At 49.8% G+C, this 20986-nt stretch overlaps 2 protein-coding genes across 2 annotated transcripts; one reads left to right on the top strand and one right to left on the bottom strand.

The window, feature by feature from the left end:
- Positions 1–84: 84 nt before the first annotated feature.
- Positions 85–4813, bottom strand: rnf25 (ring finger protein 25; the record flags this gene model as incomplete). The annotated part of the gene is made up of 10 exons (XM_079745708.1): positions 85–1211; positions 1652–1789; positions 2024–2113; positions 2204–2350; positions 2558–2629; positions 2867–2936; positions 3218–3285; positions 3795–3891; positions 4454–4525; positions 4797–4813. The coding sequence occupies 10 exons, from the start codon at positions 4811–4813 to the stop codon at positions 468–470; spliced, it is 1515 nt and encodes a 504-aa protein (XP_079601834.1). The 3' UTR covers positions 85–467.
- A 702-nt stretch (positions 4814–5515) lies between these two features.
- anapc2 (anaphase promoting complex subunit 2) lies at positions 5516–20682 on the top strand. Its single transcript, XM_079746261.1, has 14 exons — positions 5516–5762; positions 5900–6149; positions 6542–6869; positions 7835–7967; positions 8607–8823; positions 9188–9307; positions 10048–10165; positions 13368–13546; positions 14006–14147; positions 14690–14765; positions 15027–15254; positions 16015–16147; positions 18459–18700; positions 19989–20682. Exons 1-14 carry the CDS (start codon positions 5661–5663, stop codon positions 20196–20198), a joined length of 2478 nt encoding a protein of 825 aa, XP_079602387.1. The 5' UTR covers positions 5516–5660; the 3' UTR covers positions 20199–20682.
- Positions 20683–20986: the final 304 nt, after the last annotated feature.

The raw sequence follows: 20986 nt of genomic DNA, 5'->3' as shown, positions 1-20986 counted from the left end.
GTGATATAGAAAACTAAAATAAAAGCAGGGACAAATTGTTTGCAAATGCCTTTGAGATGCAACTGTGGCTGTTGCACGCACACGCACACACACACACACACACACACACACACACACACACACACACACACACACACACACACACACACACACACACACACACACACACACACACTTCCTATGCTCAATACCAAACATCTTACAAATACAGCTTGATATCTCCAGACAACGTTTATTTTAGTCACTGGTTGTTTTGAGTCACGTTGTCGCACAATAGACACCAACGACCGTCTGCAATCTATACAAGTGTGCATGAATGTGCGTACCACAGCGGCGTACAGAAGCAGTGCAGAGGGAGATAGGATGTCACGACAACGAAGGGCAGTTCTGGTGCAGGGCTTTGTTCTGCATGAACGGAGCATGGAGGCGCACACACGGTTAATCTCTGGCCCTCCCGTGGCCCTTCGTCATAGCACCTCCTCTCGCCCAGCGTCTCTCTCCTGCACCTTATGGTGGGAGGAGCCTCTACTGGGACCCCGGCTGGGCCCGCCCCCCCTGCACCCAGAGCCCCGCCCCTCCCAGTGAGGATGCCACCCCCCCTGAGCGTCCCATTGGTTCGTTCCCCTAGGGTGCCTCTCGTGCCTCTCGTGCCATTGGCCCAGCTGTTGGGGTCTCTGCTGGGAGACCCCGGGCCGATGGCCCCTTCTCCGTCCCCGTTTGTCCGGGCCGCTGTCCGGTTCTCCATCGGCCGCTGGGGGGTCCGGCTCCCCCGAGGTCGGCTGTCTCAGCGGCGGTTTGTCGGTGGAGCCCGGAGGCTCTTGGTGCTTGAGGTCGGCTGGATCTTCCTTGTCGGCCTTTGGGGGAGCCGGCTCCATGTCGGCCCCCTTCGGAGGGCCACGAGGCCTGGGTCGGAGTGGAGCTTGGGTAGAGGGGAGGTGGTTGTGGTGGTGGCCGCCATCGGAGGAGAGATGGAGCTTGTCGAGGCCTTCGGTTGGGGGCGAGGGTCTCCCGGGGGGGTGAGGCCTTCCTCGGCCTCCTCTACGGGGCCCCCTGAGCGGCCCATGGCGCCGATGACCCGATCCCCCTCTGCAGGGCCACGGGGCCCCGCGTGCCTGGTCGCCCGGGATACGGACATCCCCGGCGGGTACGGTGGAGGCGAAGTCCGGAGGGATGACTGCGTCCTGGTCGCCGTTTTCCCCTTCAGAAGGCACCTGTGGAATTTGCAATTGACCACGTATTTACTCCACGACATGAAGTGCAAATACGGGGATCCTGAACCATGCCATTAATGCACGTCCCGACCACTGAATATAAAAACGTTAATGTACACTTATCTTTTTTAAAATATATATCTTTACATTTTTTATTCTTTATTCATGAAGTACAGATACAGAAGATACAGTAAGATAGACAGGAAGTTTTGGGGGAGAGAGAGGGGAGGACATGCAGAAGAAGTAAGAATCTAACCCGGGTCTCTGCCGTAAGGACTAAGCCTTAATGGTCACGCTCTACCCTGCGAGCCACCGGGGCTCCACTATTAATGTAAGCCCCGTTAATGTACACAAAATGTACAAATCAGAAATGGAAGGTAACCTCCTCTCTCTTGACACTCATTCTGTGCATCCCCACGTTGGTAGGGAGTAGCACTCACCTCGTTGATATGGATGAGGAACCGGTTTGACTCCACGTCGGGGTCGATGATGCCTCCCTTGGCCCTCTGCCTCTCCAGGAGCTCCTGCAGCTCAGGCCACTTCTGGACGAAGTCCGTCCCCATCTCGGCTACCTCCTCCTTGGATGTAGAACATCAAGTTAGAATACACTTAGTGTAGGTTACTGATAAGAGTGCCCCTAACTGTACTCAATTTGTTAACCAGTTTATATTTACATTAGGTCAAATTTTATTCCACAAAAAAATGATTTGACACAAGTCCATAGCGCATACCTACTATTTCCTCCCAAGATGAATAAAGCATTTGTATTATAAGTAGCACTGTAGATCTTTCAATCAAAGCCCTGGCTGTACCTGGGGAAAGAGGGGTGCAGGCGAGGACAGCAGCTGGCCAGCGTCGTACGTCAAGGGCTCTCTGCACACAGGGCAGACGACCATCAGCCCCTACCGGCAGAAAGGAAGCGACCGTTAATGAAAGCCTCCTGGGCGACATTGTGTACTACCTGATCGGTCGCGCGGGGACCCGGCACCAACCTGTTGTTCCGCTCGATGCTGCGTCTTGTCCTGCTCCTGCTCCTTCTGCCGCTGGCGGATCTCCTCCTCCGAGTGGGTGACGTAGCGGCCCAGGCAGTGGGAGTGGAAGTAGTGGTAGCAGCTTGTCTTGGTGAACGCCTCGCTCTCCTGAGTGCGTTCACAAGGAGAGTGGGGGGGGTCAGGCACTGGGACTCTCTCTCAGATGCACACACTGTCCGAGGTACACATCTTTCAGACCTACACACACACTGTCAGACACACACACTGTCAGACGTACACACTGTCACACTGTCAGACTGACACACTGTATAATGAGGCTTTTTTAGCCAATTTCAAACAGGACAGACTACATACCTTGAAGCCATACAGGCAGATGACACAGTTCCCGTGAGGAATATTGCTTTCAGTCAGAATCTCTTTTGCTTTCTACAGGAGAATGATACAAGGGGGGCAGAAAGATATACTTATTTTAGCTCAATGTGTATTTAAAGTATATAGGTTGAAAATAAGTAATATTATGGCCAACCCACAACTGTATCGCAAAACTAATTGAAAGAAAACACGTAGACTCATTGAAATATGAATATTGGCAATGGCATTTTAAAATGTTCCCCAGATCCAAAACAAAGAAACAAGAAACAAACTATTGAAGGCCCAACCGACCTCTATGAGCTGATACAACACCGGGGACCCCAAACAGGACTCCGCTTCAGCTTGGAGGCAACTTCGGACACTGGGGGAGACACAGATTCACAACGGAAATTAGAAAGACAGCGTCACAAAGAGCGCAAAGCAGTGTTAAACATGCAGACTTCATTGAACATCATTTAACTCAAAAAGGTCAAAGCACATGCTGCAAACATTAACATTAACTTGCACATGATCCCCACTCTTTAACATCCAATGATGTCAGAAAATACAGTTTTCACAGGAATAAGATTGGCGGTGGAGGATCAGACCAAACCAGCCTCCTGAGCTGATTGAAGAATAAGTGCCCGGTATGTGTATGAATACCTGCTGAGCATGTCATCAGAGAGTCCCCGAGGGTTATGGATGGAGATGGAGGGAGGAGACGAGGGGTACTGTTGGAAAGAAGGAGAGAAAGTAGAAATGCTATCGTGACCTAGGCTGTTCAGTGCCATTGCATGACAAATTATATCCACAGAGATATGTAAACTGTAACGGACGGTCATAGAAAGGCCATACTATCTGCTAGAACTAGATCATCTTAATTCATACATTTTCAGAAGGCTATTTATTGATATTCCTGCGAAGAAACTACTATAAATTACATTTATAAATATTGGCAAACTAAATTTGTGAATTGACTTCTCATAACTTGATGCAATGCTAAAAAACATGCTCTTTGACCTGGCACGTAACAGCAAATTTGACATTCGAGAAAACCAGCAACAGAAACCAGCAAAAGGACACTACTTGGATAGTTTGCATCAGATCTAGTCCATTTATGATCTGAGGCAGTAGAGAGCCACTGTGAAATCCAGTGGTAGTAAGCGCAGAGTAATAAGTGCGTCTGTTTCAAACATAGGGGATAAAGAAGGAGAACAATATTATAGTTATGACCGCTTACCTGCTGGTCGAGAGTCAGTTTCAGAGTGAGGCGGACAAACTGGGAAACAGAGTCCTCGGCTGTGGAGGGGTAGAGAACCAGGCTCACCTCCTGGCTGCTTTGGAGCATGGGGGATAAGAACAACATACAGGTTTACGTTTACATATAGATAACATAAAACCTAAAATGATAAATGAGCAGATGTGAAAAGAAATATTACCAAAACATATGTACCCCATTGACCCCAGAGTTTAAAGTACACACACACACACACACACACACACACACACACACACACACACACACACACCTTCCTGAATAGGTTGACCCTAAAAAAGATATTCCTGATATTTAGGGTTCTATCAAACCCTAAATATCAGGAAATTCATAGGCGTATCCTGCTATGTGACCAGTGTAACCTGCTATGAACCAGAGGTTTGGTCCAGGGATGAGTCGCCATGGTTACAGATAATAAGTCCAAACTAGGTATCTGAAACCGAATTCGCCTCCCACTGAATTCTGACTCATCATATCTGGATCTGGAAATCCAGCTTCTTGAAACAGAACCTCTGGGGTTGATGTTATACGTTTTACGTTCCTAACATACACACCTTAACCCTGCATGTCAGAGACAATTGTTCATGGAACACGAAGTGGCCAAAACAACATGGGGGACTCACCCATCACTAGTACTGGTGACCTGTAACTCGTCCAGGTAGATGGACTGGAGCACCTCGATCTCAGACTGCACACTGTACACGGGCACACAGAGGAAAGGCGATTTAGTGGAATCTGATGTGGATAGCATTTATTGAAGGTAATGACGTAATGTGGCTAACTGTTTAGCTGTTCTCGTTAGCCCAGACAAACGTGCTCCTGCCAGAGCCGTTCACTTGAAAATAATACCAACACAGTTAGTGTCACATGGCTGTACGACCTTTTCAAAACACAATGTATGACATTTAAGAACAAAATGTAATGTTTGTGTTGAAACCGATTCAGACAGGCTGTCAACACACTCACTTGTACTCTGCAGCCATGATGTTTCCGGACCGACATAAGCCACTAGTAGTCACTGTTTATTCTGACTCCACCGTGGACCTCCGGGGGCTTCTGGTCCGGATCTTTTCAAAGTAAAAGTCCCATAGAATGAGTGCATCCTAAAGTCCCCCACAGAAAGAGTAATCTGCGTGTTGTTATAGCTCATTTATTTGATGTGGTGGGATTGATTTATTATCTAAATAAATAAATGTAAATATATAGATTCAAAATAGATTCGTTAAATTATTATCTAAATAAATAAGTAAAATGTAAAATATATGTTACATTTTTAAGTAAAATTATTCATACATAAATGAAATGGACTTCAATGTTATATAGCCGTACTCCGTGCCGTACAAGGTGGAATTGAGTGATAATAGTCATGATAACCATTGACATCTAACGTTATACTGCTCAATAGGCTGTGCATGATTTGGAGATCATTCTACATATTACAATTATTTAAAATATTCCTTTTTTATTTTTATTTTTATTAATATTCCAGATTTTTGCTTTGATTTTTTAACAAATTAAACAGTTTCTCAGAAACACAAATTCTCCCTCCCTTAAACAGTAGATGGCGATATTTCAATATCGCAGAAACCTGCGACTGAACCCCTTCAGTGAAGAAGAAACAGCGAAAGCGCGATTACTGTAAGAAGACTGGAGTTTGAAACCATGGTGCCTACCTCTTAGGAGAATAATCCTACACATGTCTACTGTTCGCTTGGGTCCCCTCTTTAAAAAAAACACTTTTAGACAAGAGGTTTGTGAGCTTACGGGACGTCCCACTCTAGTGCAAATGCTTTCCCCTAGCAGTAACACAATAAGGTAAAGAAAGCCCAAATGGAGGAAGAACTGATGGAGGCCGACTCTGTCGAAACGTCCGGCCCAGGACCCTTCCTATGGGGGGGTCCTGAAGCCTGGGCCACCGTGTCTGCAGCTTTGGTGAGTAGGCTTGTTCCAGCAATCATTATTGACGTGTCATCTCTGTCCTGCATGCAACACCATCATAAGAACAATGCAGTACCCATCCTATCGGGGATGGATTCATTCACTTACCTCCCCCTTCCGTCCGTTCTAAGTTGGACCCCGGGTCTTCTGCGTCGGAGCAGTGTGTGTCCGAGAAGCTCGCCGTGTTGTGTACGAGTGGACTGGGCAGGCATCTGGAATCCTGGCTGCTGAATAGGCTGCAGACGCGCCTGGCGACAGCTGTGGCCCCCGAGTTCTTGGCTGGACTCGAACAGCCGGAGAATGAACTGGAGGAGAGGGACAGAGCCCGGGTCCTACTGGATGCCTTTCACACCCTGTTGGAGAAGCTGGAGCCTTTCATAGGCAAGTGTTGTTCAACTCAACCGTCGCTAGTACTGTACACACGACATGTTCTCTCCCAGTAGGTTCACTCACCAAAGGCTCTTCAAGTTTACTAACTTCCTTCCAGTATAGTAATTGGAATTTTAGTACTGACCGTTATTCAGATGACATGTCTATAGTCTAGTAACCAAACTATCAACAACAAACACCTTAGTCACCATCTACAACGACGAAGTCACAGCACAATAGTGTATGGTTGCGTCCGATGCAAGTACGACATGTGACCTAATAGTTCATGAAAGGATTTTTGAAAGTGAAAAAACGTTTTTTTTTTCGACTTAAAATTAGGAAAAAAAACCCATAACATTAGCGAGCAGTTCAACACAGTGTTTCTCCTCTCGGTCTTCCTGCAGGGGGCCTGGAGATGCTGGGGCGCTGGCAGGAGGAGGGCCGCTGCGGGCTGTCGGGCCCCGGGGCCGAGGCCCTCCGGGACAGGGCCTTCACCATCATCAGGGCGCGGCTCCTCTTCTCACCGCCGGCCGCCCTGCGGAGCCGCGTGCTGGAGTTCTACAGCCGCACCTTCTCGGTGCACATGAGCCAAGAGGGCCAGGTCGGGGAGGGGGCCGCGGAGGACGGGGGGCCCGAGGACGGAGGCGGAGCCTGCCCCGGCTGCGTTGGCCCCGCGGGGCACTGCTGGTGCCAGGAGGCCCTGTTGCAGCTGCAGGAGCTCAGCGATATACTGTGAGTCACCGGGGGGGCATGGTCTGGTGGTTAGGGAGGGGAATTTAGAGAGATAGTTAGTTATGGGTCAAAAGTTATACACTGTTTATAGCTCCATGTTTGGCGGTTCCCTATGCTTAGTAAGGTTGTGGTCGCGCGTGTGCGTGCGTGCGTGCGTGTGTGTGTGTGTGTGTTTGTGTGTGTGTGTGTGTGCGTGTGTGTGTGTGTGTGTGTGTGTGTGTGTGAGAACTACTGTAAAGAGATAATCATTATTCCACAATAATGATACACTGATTACACAGCTACTTACTTTAGAAGACAATATAGGATAGATCATTTGATAAGAAATATACCAATTATATATTAAATGTATATATACAATTTAGTTGATTATAGTCAATCCTCTGAACTCATGACATTGACCAATGAGAGTTGAGTATTGAACCAAGCGGTGTAATGGTGTGTTCCTCAATCCTCGGACGCCAGACTTCCGAGTCGAAAGTCGACGATCTCCCAGCTTTCTTGCGGCATTTCTCGGAGGCACGCCCCCTTTTTGTCTTCATCTTTCGGAATTCTGAGAGTAGACCGAGAGCAGTGATGACGCTCTCAACAAAATGGCTGCGCCCGTGCAGAGAATTATTTTCTTTGTATTTGTACCACGTTTGTCATTCTAATGTCGATTTTAAATGCTCTTACACACATGATTACATTGCTACTTTATTCCGCTCACCACTTTATAAATTGCATGGTCTTGCTGTGCGTGCAATACAATGTAAAGTTGTGTTGTTTGTTTTCGGGCTGGTTTGCTAGAGAGGCGAATGTAGCTAACAATAAACAACGACCAGCCAATTTCACGGCACGATCACAAAGACGAGACCGGAGATGACGTAAAAAACTCGGAAGGCCGGCGTCCGGGGGATCGTGGGACAGACCGTAACACTGTTGGCCGGGTGTCGAGCTGATGAGAGGTGTCGTGGCGGCTGCAGGTGCCGTCTGCAGCTGCTGGAGCAGGTGAGCAGCGAGGCGGTGACCTCCATCATGCACAAGCTGCTGGAGCGGCGCATGGAGCAGCACTGCCGGGGCGAGTACGAGCGCTCCTTCCTGGTGGACTTCGATGAGGTGCCGTCCCTGAACCCCAACCAACACGCCCTCTCGCCCCCCACACACCCTTATGCCCCCAATACGTCTGTCTGGTTGTGAAATAGGAGTTGGTTAAGATCTAGCTATTATCCCATGCCTCAGAGAACACGCACGCACGCACGCACGCACGCACGCACGCACGCACGCACGCACGCACGCACGCACGCACGCACACACACACACACACACACTAGTTTACAGGACACATTTGTTTTTGTCTTATGTCATGAGTAGAACAAAAATAAATTTTCTTTGATCCGCATATCTGTATCCCTCGGGTTCCAGTCTAAACCTGTGTGTTATTCCATTCCATGGCTTTCGGTATCATATTTGTGATCGGGGAGATAAGGGAAACTTTCTATTTATAACCTACTGCCAAAGCACTGCCTGGTTCCTGGATCTGCTTTTCTTGTTGGTTCTGCTCTGACTGCCTGGCAACCTCTCTCAGTCCTTGCCTTACTGTACATGAGGGCAATTCAAATGTGTGTGTGTCTGTCTGTGTGTCTGTGTGTCTGTCTGTCTGTCTGTCTGTCTGTCTGTCTGTCTGTCTGTCTGTCTGTCTGTCTGTCTGCGCACATGTATTTGTATGCGTGTGTGCTACACCCGTCCACCCCACAGTGGCTGGAGCTGGTCTTTGGCTGGCTAGACCGGGTGTTCGCCAGCACAGAGGGGGAGGGGCCCGCCGGGACCCCCCAGGGATGGACGCCCACCAGGGGGGCCGCCGCGAACCGGGGCTCCGGCAGCATGCTGGAGCAGTGGAGGCGCCACATGCACCAGTTCTTCTGCCGGGTGTACGTCAACATGCGCATAGAGGAGCTCTTCAGCATCATCCGAGGTGAGAGGGAGGGGGGGGTCCGTGGACGGGGGTCCACGGAGGGGAAAGACACACTAATTAGAATCCACATGTTGTTTACACCGTGACGGGCTCCGTGCTCAGCCCTGGACCACCAGGGAACACTCTGATAAGAAATCAATGATTTAAAATGTTGACCGGCTTGGTGATGGGGACTATTTGGGATGAAGGACTGAAGGGCACCTCTCTATGCGGCTGTGTAGGATTAGGGCTGCTTTCATTGAGCACAGCGCTCCATTATTATTGCATTCTTTTGTTTGTGTTTGTGGAGTTTGGGGTGACTTTCAATGGTTGTCCAAAGTGATTGCGGTCGTGGCTTCATCCTTTCATTACCATCCACCCGCAGATTTCCCGGAGTCCAAACCCGCCATAGAAGATCTGAAGTTCTGTCTGGAACGAACCAATCAGAAGCAGCAGCTGCTCTCCTCGCTGAAGTCTGCGTTTGAGAGCCGCCTCCTGCACCCAGGTGATTTACTGGATAAACATCCATGATGGACATTCCCGTTGACATCATCAAATCATTGAAATATTAATAGAATATACATATTGACTGTTTTGCATCTAAAAGATTTTCATGGATCAATATCACATTGACATATTAACTGTTTTGCATCAGATAGTAGTCATGGATCTGTTACGTATTTTAAGCACATAAGCTGCCCCCACATAGCCACAAGGAAGCAGGGTTGAACACACAAGCTGCATTACCTCCACATAGCCACAAGGAAGCAGGATCAGACATGAAGGCTGTAATTACTATACATAGCCACAAGGGGAGCAGGACCAACATATAAGCTGCAATAACTACCCCAGCCACAGATGGCAGCACCTTTAGACAGGTGAGGAAGCCGGAGCCAATACGTCACATAGGCCACGCCTACTTCACATAGGCCACGCCTACTTGATACAAACGGGGAGCGGGAGTCAGATGAGGTCAGAGACATATGGCAGCCCCGTTGAGAGCCCCGGGGAAAGCCCCCCGGGGCTGTAAGATAGCTCTGCGGTATTTCTCTCCCCGCGTGTTAAATACAATTCCCCTCCTTTTGCTTCATAGTTACCATACCGAAATACTTTAACAATTAAAGTGAGTTAAAAGCGATCCGGTTTAGACTACTTTCTTCAAGAACACGACAGCTCAATGTACTATACACGGCCAATTCTGAAAAAGTATTTATATTTCTGTGTGGTCCCGTCCCCCGAACTCAGGGGTCCACACGTCGGACATCCTCACGGTGTACATCTCGGCCATCAAGGCCCTAAGGGACCTGGACCCGTCCATGGTGATACTGCAGGTGGCCTGTCAGCCCATCCGCAAATACCTCCGGTCAGTGCTTCGTGTTGCCTGGTTCCCCCTGCATACTTCACCGAGTGAATGGATACGCTGATTCCTGAGCTCAAACCTGTCTCTGGATCTCAAAGTGTTTGTAGAGGCAGCGATGAACGGGAAACCAAACCATCACCAGAGATTCTACTGAATCTATTCATGTTGTCATAGAAATGTAAACCAAAACACTTTACAATGTACCCGCACAGCCCCAGTTGATATTTTAAGTACATTTACATTTACATTTAGGGCAGTTAGCAGACACTTTTATCTAAAGCGACTTGCAATAAGTACATTTGTCAGAAGAAGTACAATATATCGCTACAGTAAGGGTGTTCATAGAACAAAGTGCCAAGCACTTACAATCTCTAGCTAAACCCATTCCCCATATACAACAAAGCTAGCTAGGATAATATGCTACAAAACTAAGTACTTATAGATATATATTTTTTGTTTTTGTTTTTGTTTTGTACACAATCTGGAAGATAAACGACGTTGGCCGTTGGTATGACGGCAATAATTCAAACTAGTCTTTCGTCTTTCTATCGGTCATATTGTCTTACATTGTGCGTCCATTTGGGATGCTGCCCATGAGAACCACCACACGATGCCTCAAGCCTGCCTGCTGCGCTGAGCTGACCAGCGGCCCTCCTCTCCCCTCCTTTCCCCAATAGCTTGTTATGGTGGTCAACACCGGCTTCATCACACCAACTGGACTGACTTTGCTGTCACAGACACAGTAGACCCACACGCAGACATCGACTCCTACACCTCCTCTGTTTTGGATTATATCAAGAATAACATAAACGACGCCACCACCATAAAACGGATTACAATCTTCCCTAACCAGAAGCCGTGGATGGACGGGCAGGTCCGCCTTCTACTAAAGGCACGCAACATCGCCTTCAGGTCAGGGGACACACAAGCCTACAGTACAGCTAGGGCCGACCTGAAAAGGGGCATTAAGAGGGCATAAGCATAGCCACAAACTAAAGGTTGAGGAGCACTTCAGCAACCCTGACCCCCGGCGCATGTGGCAGGGCTTGCAAGCCATTACAGACTTCAGACCCTCTCATGCCTCCACCCTGTCAACCGACCCCTCCTTTCCAGATGAGCTAAATATGTTCTATGCTCGTTTTGACTGCAACAACAATGAGATGGCCACCAAGGCCACTCGCCCTGCAAACCACTCGCCCCTCACACTCTCCCCTCCAGAGGTGAAGGCAGCACTGAGCAGAACCAACAAACGCAAGGCTGCTGGCCCCGATGGTATCCCCGGACGCGTGCTCAGCACCTGTGCAGAGCAGCTGACCGGGGTCATGACCAGCACTTTCAACCTGTCTCTAGCCCAAGCAAAAGTCCCTGCGTGCTTCAAATCCACCTCGATTGTGCCTGTCCACCTCGAAGAGCCTGAATGATTACCGAACTGTGGCACTCACTTCCACCATCAGGAAATGCTTCGAGAGGCTGGTCTCAGCCCACCTGAAAACCAAACTTCCACCCACACTAGACCACCATCAGTTTGCCTACCGTCAGAACAGGAGCACGGACGACGCCATCACCACAGTCCTACACCCAGCCCTTTACCACCTGGACCTGTGTAACACCTACGTAAGGCTGCTGTTTATTGATTTCAACTCGGCATTCAATTCAATCATCCCCTCCAAACTAATCAATAAGCTCAGTGTCCTTGGCATCGACCCCCCCCTCCTACACAATTGGATACTGGACTTTCTGACCAACAGACCCCAGCACCTCAGACTGGATAAGCTCACCTCCCAAACACTCGTCCTGAGCACTGGTCTTCCTCAGAGCTGCGTGCTGAGTCCCCTCCTCTACTTCCTCTTCACACATGACTGCAGTCCTGTTCATGCTTCAAACACAATCGTGAAGTTTGCAGACGATACAACCGTGGTCGGGCTCATCCGCGAAAACGATGAGTCGGCATACAGGGAAGAGGTCCGGCACATGGCAGAGTGGTGCAGCAACAACAACCCTCAACACAAGCCAGACTAAAAAGATCATCGTGGACTTCAGAAGGAACAAAATTGGCACACACCCCCCTGTCCATATCAGTGGGGAGGAGGTCGAGGGTGTCACCAGCTTTAAGTTCCTTGGAGTCCACATCTCTGAGGACCTCTCCTGGACCCCCAACATCACAATCCTGATCAAGAAGGCACACAAGTGCATGTTCTTCCTCAGGAAATTGGCTAAAGTCCATCTATCCCCCCATGTGCTGCTGAACTTTTACCGCTGTACCATCGAGAGCATCCTCACCACCTGCATCACAGTCTGGGACTAACTGCACCATCAAGGACCAAAAATCACTGCAGAGGGTGGTGAAGATCGCCCAACGCATCACCAAGACCACTCTCCCTACCATAACCTCAATATAAGAGAAGAGGTGCCTTCGAAAAGCACGCAACATTATAAAGGACACCTCTCACCCCAACCATGGACTGTTTACCCTTCAACGTGGCACCCGCTCTGTGGCACGCTACCACAGCCTCCCAGGCAAAACTAACAGGACTATAAACATACTTAAACATACATACCCTACTGCTAAATCACACTTTTCTGCATTACCTGCACTTTACTGTATAACTGTTGTGATTAACTTTTGCTGCACAGATATTATACTGTAAATATATTTATAGATGTTGCTCAAACTGATGTTTGCACTCTGGTTAGACCCACCTACATTTCGTTGCATTGTAACTGTGCAATGACAATAAAGTTAATCTAATCTAGTTAAACCATCATGTTGTGTACGTTGTACTGTGTTCGCCCATTAAAGTGTCAGGGCACATGGTGCCTGGGCATTGTACTCAAGGATGGCTATTAGTTATTAGGCTGCGGACGTTGGGAGTCGAACTCAGAACCTTTTTGGTTTTGGCCTGGCTATTGCCAGAACAAGCTCAATCGTAGATTGCACGTTGGTCTGGGGAGGCTGCCGTCAATTTCTTCAGCACAAGAGGCGTGATCAAGGCGTGATAGTTCAAACCAGCTTGGTGAAAGCTGGTTTGAGAAAGCCTCCGATACGCAAAAACGTATCGGAGGCAGAAAGAAATGTATTGCTCTTCTCCAGACCCTTCTGCAGGGCGAATTCAAATCGCCGGCAGAATGGGCTGGGGGAAGCCAGTCTACCAAATCACTACGACGATCCTATCTCACTCGCTCCCCCCCCCCCCCCCCCCCCCAGGACACGGGAGGACACGGTGAGGCAGATCGTGGCGGGGCTGACGGGGGACGCGGATGGCTGCATCGACCTGGCCAACGAGCTGTCCCGGGCCGACCCTGTCACCCTGGAGATGCAGGACAGCGAGGACGAGGGCGGGGCCCTCGAGGACTGGCTGCCGGACCCCACCGACGCCGTCAAGGGTCAGTAGGGTGCGGCGAGGGCGGCCCCCCCTCCCCGGTACTTCCGGCATGCATCCGTCCCTGGGGGTTTCAAACCAGCATCCCCTCTCCCCAGGGGTTGGACGATGCGTGATGAACGATGCAGGACGAATAGTTCCGCGGTTATGTCGATAAATGATACAGTACATAGGATAACTGAATTTGGGACGGACATTTTGGTCTTAACGCAAATTACAGAAGACAAGGGAAAGCAGTGCCCACATATAAATAACATGAAGTCCTAAGATGAACCCATATGCCGCCAGAAGTTGGAGGTGTAACTATCTAAAGAAATAGTACGAAAATAAACCTCCTAACCCTATCCCTAACATTTCCCACTTGACATATCCCGTTAAACAAGGAAAAGAATGTTCAGTGTGCAAATAAATGACGACGATGGTGATGATGATGATGATGAGTTTTGCTATTCCTCCGGGTCAGACAAGACGGGCTCCAAGCGGCGCTCTTCTGACATCATCAGCCTGCTGGTCAGCATCTACGGCAGCAAGGAGATCTTCATCGACGAGTACCGCACCGTACTGGCCCACCGCCTGCTGCACCAGCTCAACTACAACACCGCCCGGTAACACACCACCACCACCACCACCATCACCACACACACCACTAACACTAACACCACCGCCTGCTGCACCAGCTCAACTACAACACCGCCCGGTAACACACCACCACCACCACCACCACCACACACACCACTAACACTAACACCACCGCCTGCTGCACCAGCTCAACTACAACACCGCCCGGTAACACACCACCACCACCACCACCACCACACACACCACTAACACTAACACCACCGCCTGCTGCACCAGCTCAACTACAACACCGCCCGGTAACACAACACAACACCACCACCATCACCACACACACCACTAACACTAACACCACCGCCTGCTGCACCAGCTCAACTACAACACCGCCCGGTAACACAACACAACACCACCTGCACCCACACAACCACCAAAGACACCACTAACATCTCAGACACCACCACCACCACCGCAAATAACGACACATATGTAGTTGGCTGTCCCTTCTCTGGTGCTTGTGGTCCAACTTGGAATGGGTTTCTAACTGTCACATGTGCGTCCTGTAACCCTGCAGGGAGATCCGTAACGTGGAGCTTCTGAAGTTGCGATTCGGGGAGTCACACATGCATTACTGCGAGGTGATGCTGAAGGTAAGCAGCTCCTTATGGTGGTTATAAGGTCATGCTGTGTAAGGTGTACTACAGTGCCCATTATAGTGTCATGGCACATGGTGCCTGGGAATTGTGCTCAAGGATGCTCTTCGGTTATTAAGCTGTGGACGTTGGGAATCGAACCCGGAACCTTCTTGGCTGGGAGTCAAACAGCCAAATCACTAGACGATCCAATCTTACTCATTCCTTACTCTCCTCGCTCTCTTCCCTCCCCTCCCCCTCTCCTCTCTCCTCCTGCAGGACGTGGCCGACTCCCGCAGGATCAACGCCAACATCCGGGAGGAGGAGTCGAAGGCGGGGGCGGGGCCGGGGGAGGAGCCGCCGACGCCCCCGCCCACTCCACTGGCCCTCTCCGCCATGATCTTCTCCTCAGAGTTCTGGCCCCAGCTGAAGGAGGAGAAGCTGGAGCTGCCCCCCGTGGTCTCCCAGGCCATGGAGGCCTACACGCACCGCTACGAGAAGCTCAAGGTGCGGTAGCAGCCCGAGCAGGGCCTGGATCTGTCCACTAGGAGAGCGAGGCCTTAACTCTGCCAGGGTTAGGGTGTCAGTCCTCCCGGCGACACCCAGAATGTATGCATGGATGAATGTATATGGTAGGATAGTATGTGTTGGATCAAGGCCTCCCTAAATGGGCGTGAGTTAGTATTTATATATTGCAGCATGATTGTTAATTACGTGACAATTACAATTAGAATTAGGGCATCTAGCAGACGCTTTTATCCAAAGCGACTTACATCGGTTAATACACACATTGACACACCGACGGCAGGGTCAACCATGCAAGGCAACAGCCAGCTCGTCAGGAGCAGTTAGGGTTAAGCGTCTTGCTCAGGGACACATACATTGAGTAATTAAGGGTGGGATTGATGGGAAAGGTACAACCTAAGTTAAAGTTTTAGATGCCACTAATTGGCAATTAATAGGATGTTTAAATTATTTAAGCACACAGGTATTTTTTCTATTCATCTCTACTTTTCAATCACATTGTTGTCAGGTTTTGCCAGTTAAGAATATAAAGTGTTCATACTCATTTCTAGAGTCTAGAACTTACAAACTCTAGAAAGTCCCGTTTACCAAAACAAACACTCAAATATAAACATAGAGGGATGAATCCCCAGACCAAAGCCCCCGTTTCCCTCAGAACCCTGGTGAGATATGTGTGTTTCTTTGTCTGCACATTGGCTGTGGTCCCCGTCACTCCCCTGTGGTCCGTGCGGCCCGTGCCCAGGCCATGAGGACCCTGAGCTGGAAGCCCCACCTGGGCTCGGTCACCATGGACGTGGAGCTGGAGGACCGGGTGCTCACCGACCTCACCGTGTCGCCCATCCACGCCGCCATCATCCTGCACTTCCAGGACAAGAGTCAGTGCACGCACGCACACACAGAGACACACGCACGCACACACAGAGACACACGCACGCACACACAGAGACACACGCACGCACGCACGCACGCACAGAGACACACGCACGCACACACAGAGACACACGCACGCACGCACGCACAGAGACGCACGCACGCACGCACAGAGACACACGCACGCACGCACAGAGACACACGCACGCACACACAGAGACACACGCACGCACGCACGCACGCACACACAGAGACACGCACGCACGCATGCACACACAGAGACACGCACGCACGCACACACAGAGACACACGCACGCACACAAAGAGAGACACATTCACGCACACACGCACACACACAAAGAGACGCACTCACGCACACACGCACGCACACAAAGAGACACACACTCACGCACGCACGCACACAAAGAGACACACACTCATGCACACACGCACGCACACAAAGAGACACACACGCACGCACAGAGACACACACTCACGCACGCACATAGTCACACACAGTCACAATCGCAAAGAGACACACACAAAGTCACACAGGGACCCACACACGGACACAAACACACAGTCACAAAGAGTCACACAGAGACACAGACACACACTCGAAATACCTGCCATGGTGTTAAATTGAACTGATGTGTCAATCAGCCCATCACCGTCTTACCATCATGTGCATCTCGCACATGTTGTCAGATATTCATAGACGCCAGATGATGAAGGACATACAGTCTCAGCTATCCCCACAAGAAAGGATGACCATTCTTCTTCTGTCTCTCACATGTTCTGAGATCACCCTTCAGAGACACAAAGGCTGTCAGTGTTCACATGTTGTCCATGTTGACAGTCACAAAGAAGCAGATGGTGATGTTTTGAAACCAGCATTGTACCTGAATAGTCCTCTCATTTGAAATGACAAAAAAGGCCAACCAATATTAAATCACATCAACTATAAAATCCTGCCTGTAGCAGCTAGGCAGTCCAAAGTAGTCGTGAGGGACTGAACGTTGCAGACACTGACGCACAGTTAAAATAATTCAGTTTCACTTCAACAAACTGGCACCAGTGACGAATCTTATATTGGCGTGCGTAAGTGCGGTCAACTGATAGTATTCACTCCTAAACTCTCTCTCACTCTCTCTCTCTATGCCAAAAAGCCAAAAGATGAATTCAATCACACATGAGTACTACTATTACCGCCTAAGCCCCGGTGAACATGCCCACCCCCTAAAGACTAGGGATGTGCATTTCTGGCAAAAATATATTCGATATTCACTGAGAAGTATTCGAATATTCGGTCAATCAAGAACCCCCAACGCACGCACCCCCACACACACCTCGGATACACTCACACACAATGACACAGGGAGAGGCTTTTATGATTTGTATGAAATCAATCTGTTTATTTCAACAACTGCGCCATCAACATCAAATTTTTTCAGCGTGGGCTTAGGCAGATAGGCCCACATGCGCCGAAAACAGATCGCTATTTATTTATTTATTTTACTGAACGCAGCCTGCATGACGGTGAACTAGACACGTCTTTAGCATTTGGAAACTATGGAACACTTCTGCCTTTCTAGTTTCTGTAGGGATAATGTATAGAACGCCGGTCGTTATCGGGAAAATAAGGCTTATTATTGATATTGACCGCCGACGTCCTATACATTATCCCGCTTTTTACACGGCTACTTGCCAAAACTAAAAAAAAAACTTCACACGGTGTGTCTTTTTACAATTTATTTGTAACCAGCATTCGTAGTGTTGATCAGCAGAGAAATAGTCTGCCAAAGAGTCAGTGTGACTCTTTGTGAGCGTGTGTGTGTGTGTGTATCAACCCCAGCGAGGACGCTGGGGTTGATAAGTTACCGGACTACTTGCAGAGTGATACGACAGACGGCCAAAAATCCACTTTCCTTGACAGCCGTCATTATATGTTTAGCAACGGTGAATTATCAAAAGATTATTCACTGCCGGAAGTTGTGAAGGCCCATGCAAGTGAACAGAGCGTTCCGCAGCATTGAGAAGAGCCGTGTGATAAATAACGATACTCAAATTCATTATTCGATATTCTACGTGACTCCAGCTATTCGACTATTCGACGATCGTTGCCCATCCCTACTAAAGACACACACACACACACACACACACACACACACACACACACACACACACACAAAGAGTCACACTGACTGATGAGTGTGATAAAAAGACTATAGAACCTATATCACACAGTAGACTTGCGTATGTGTCTCCCACACTGACCTTCATCCCGGCCCTCCTCCTCCTCCTCCTCCCCGTTAGGCTCGTGGAGCCTGGAGGAGCTGAGCGCCAAGCTGGGCGTGTCCAAGGAAACGGTGCACAGGAAGCTGGCGCTGTGGCAGCAGCAGGGGGTCCTGCGCGAGGAGGCGGGGGGCCAGTACTCGGTGGTGGAGACGGGCTCGTCCCGCGAGCGGCTGGAGCGTAGCGTGCTGCTGCTGGACAGCGACGAGGAGGGGGACTCCAACACCACCACCCAGCTGGAGCAGAGGGAGGAGAAGCTGCAGGTACACACACACACACACACCTCCACCCAGCTGGAGCAGCGGGAGGAGAAGCTGCAGACACACACACACACACACACACACACACACACACCTCCACCTCCACCCAGCTGGAGCAGCGGGAGGAGAAGCTGCAGACACACACACACACACACACACCTCCACCTCCACCCAGCTGGAGCAGCGGGAGGAGAAGCTGCAGGTACACACACACACACACACACCTCCACCTCCACCCAGCTGGAGCAGCGGGAGGAGAAGCTGCAGGTACACACACACACACACACACCTCCACCCAGCTGGAGCAGCGGGAGGAGAAGCTACACACACACACACACACACACACACACACACACACACACACACACACACACACACACACACACACACACACCTCCACCTCCACCTCCACCCAGCTGGAGCAGCGGGAGGAGAAGCTGCAGACACACACACACATACACACACACCTCCACCTCCACCCAGCTGGAGCAGCGGGAGGAGAAGCTGCAGGTACACACACACACACCTCCACCCAGCTGGAGCAGCGGGAGGAGAAGCTACACACACACACACACACACACACACACACACACACACACCTCCACCCAGCTGGAGCAGCGGGAGGAGAAGCTACACACACACACACACACACACACACACACACACACACACACACACACACACACACACACACACACACACACACACACACACACACACACCTCCACCTCCACCCAGCTGGAGCAGCGGGAGGAGAAGCTGCAGACACACACACACACACACACACACACACACACACACACACACCCACCTCCACCCAGCTGGAGCAGCGAAAGGAGAAGCTGCAGGTAAGCACGTGCGCACACGCTGGGTCCTTCTAGTCTCACGGCGATGGCTGTGGACTGTTTTTATTTAAACAAGCAGTTTACGAACTGCTATTTTTTGCAATTAAGCTCTTTCGTCAGATATGGGGTGTGTGTGTGTCACTGCAAAGTCTGTGTGTGTTAGCGATAGAGCCTGTGCGTGTGTGTGTGTGTTTGTCTGTGTTCAGGTGATTCCGAAATCTTTGTTTGCGTTAGCGATAAGAGCGTGTGTTTGTGTGTGTGTGACTCCGAAGTCTATGTGTGTGAGTTAGTGCTAGAGCACGCGCATGTGTGTGTGTGTGTGACACGAAGTCTGTGTTTGTTTGAGTTAGCGTTAGGGCGTCTGTGTGTATACAATGTTGTATTTTGTATTATTTCTAGTCTTTGGTTTCCCTTAACATGTACCTCTCCCCCCCCGGATGCTGCAGCTGTTCTGGGCCTACATCCAGGCCATGCTGACCAACCTGGAGAGCATGACCCTGGACCGCATCCACTCCATGCTGCGGATGTTCGTGGCCACGGGGCCCGTCGTCACGGAGATGGACGTCAACGAGCTGGAGGCCTTCCTGCAGAGGAAGGTGCGGGAGCACCAGCTGATGGTGTCGGCGGGGGTGTATCGGCTGCCCAAGGCCAACTGAAGGGGCCCGGGTACAAACTCTACGCCGCCAGGCGCCTTGGACCGGGTTCTACGGGCGGTTGAAGTGGAGCCCCCCCCCCCCCCCCCCCCCCCCCCAACCGGTCAAGATTCAAAACATTTGGCCTGTCGGTCTCTCTGGGTCGTGTGGGACCCCTAGCAGTGAGATGGACGCCACACCCCACCACTGGGATTTTTGGATGCCAAAAATACCAAGAGACACACAACCACAAGCTGCTTGCCCTACCTGGGTTAGTCCTACTGACAGTTTCATAAGCACGAGTCTGGTCTGTATAGTTCCTCATTAAAAGAAGTCTTCTGTCCTGCTGCTTTCATTATTTACGCCGTGGCTGATGCGGTCGGCGTCACACCTGTTTTACACGATGGAAACTACCTGCCTGCGCTACTGGCAACCCATCGGCTCAATGTTATGGTAAACATTACTCAATAATTGTATTCTGGACATATTGCAGTCACATTTACATTTGGTAGCAATCCGCCATGCAAACTAGATTGTTAATGTGAGTTTGTATCAATTAGTGAACTTTGTTTCATTAAAGTAAGTGGATTTTAAATAGCTATTTTCTGATCACTTTGAATGTTAGAATGTCCGGTAAGGTTATCAGGCAACCACATGAATATTCATGATTAACTACTCTGCCATAATAAAATATCCCAGCATTAATTAGCCATCAACTATGGAGTGAAGCTCAAATAAACTTCTTCACTTTTTGCCTGTTTTAACTTTAGGCATTGAATACATTTTATTCACCCTCTCAAATAAGAATGATA

This window comes from Pollachius pollachius (assembly GCF_949987615.1).
Source record: "Pollachius pollachius genome assembly, chromosome: 11".
NCBI lineage: Eukaryota > Metazoa > Chordata > Actinopteri > Gadiformes > Gadidae > Pollachius > Pollachius pollachius.
This window is presented reverse-complemented; position numbering and strand designations above follow the sequence as displayed.

What these genes read in the sequence shown, in the direction of transcription:
- anapc2 (XM_079746261.1), top strand. Translation starts at nt 5,661, where the DNA reads ATGGAGGAAGAACTGATGGAGGCCGACTCTGTCGAAACGTCCGGCCCA. An exon ending in GAAGCTGGAGCCTTTCATAG is followed by an intron (nt 6,150 to 6,541) that starts GCAAGTGTTGTT and finishes GTCTTCCTGCAG; the next exon opens with GGGGCCTGGAGATGCTGGGG. An exon ending in CAGGAGCTCAGCGATATACT is followed by an intron (nt 6,870 to 7,834) that starts GTGAGTCACCGG and finishes TGGCGGCTGCAG; the next exon opens with GTGCCGTCTGCAGCTGCTGG.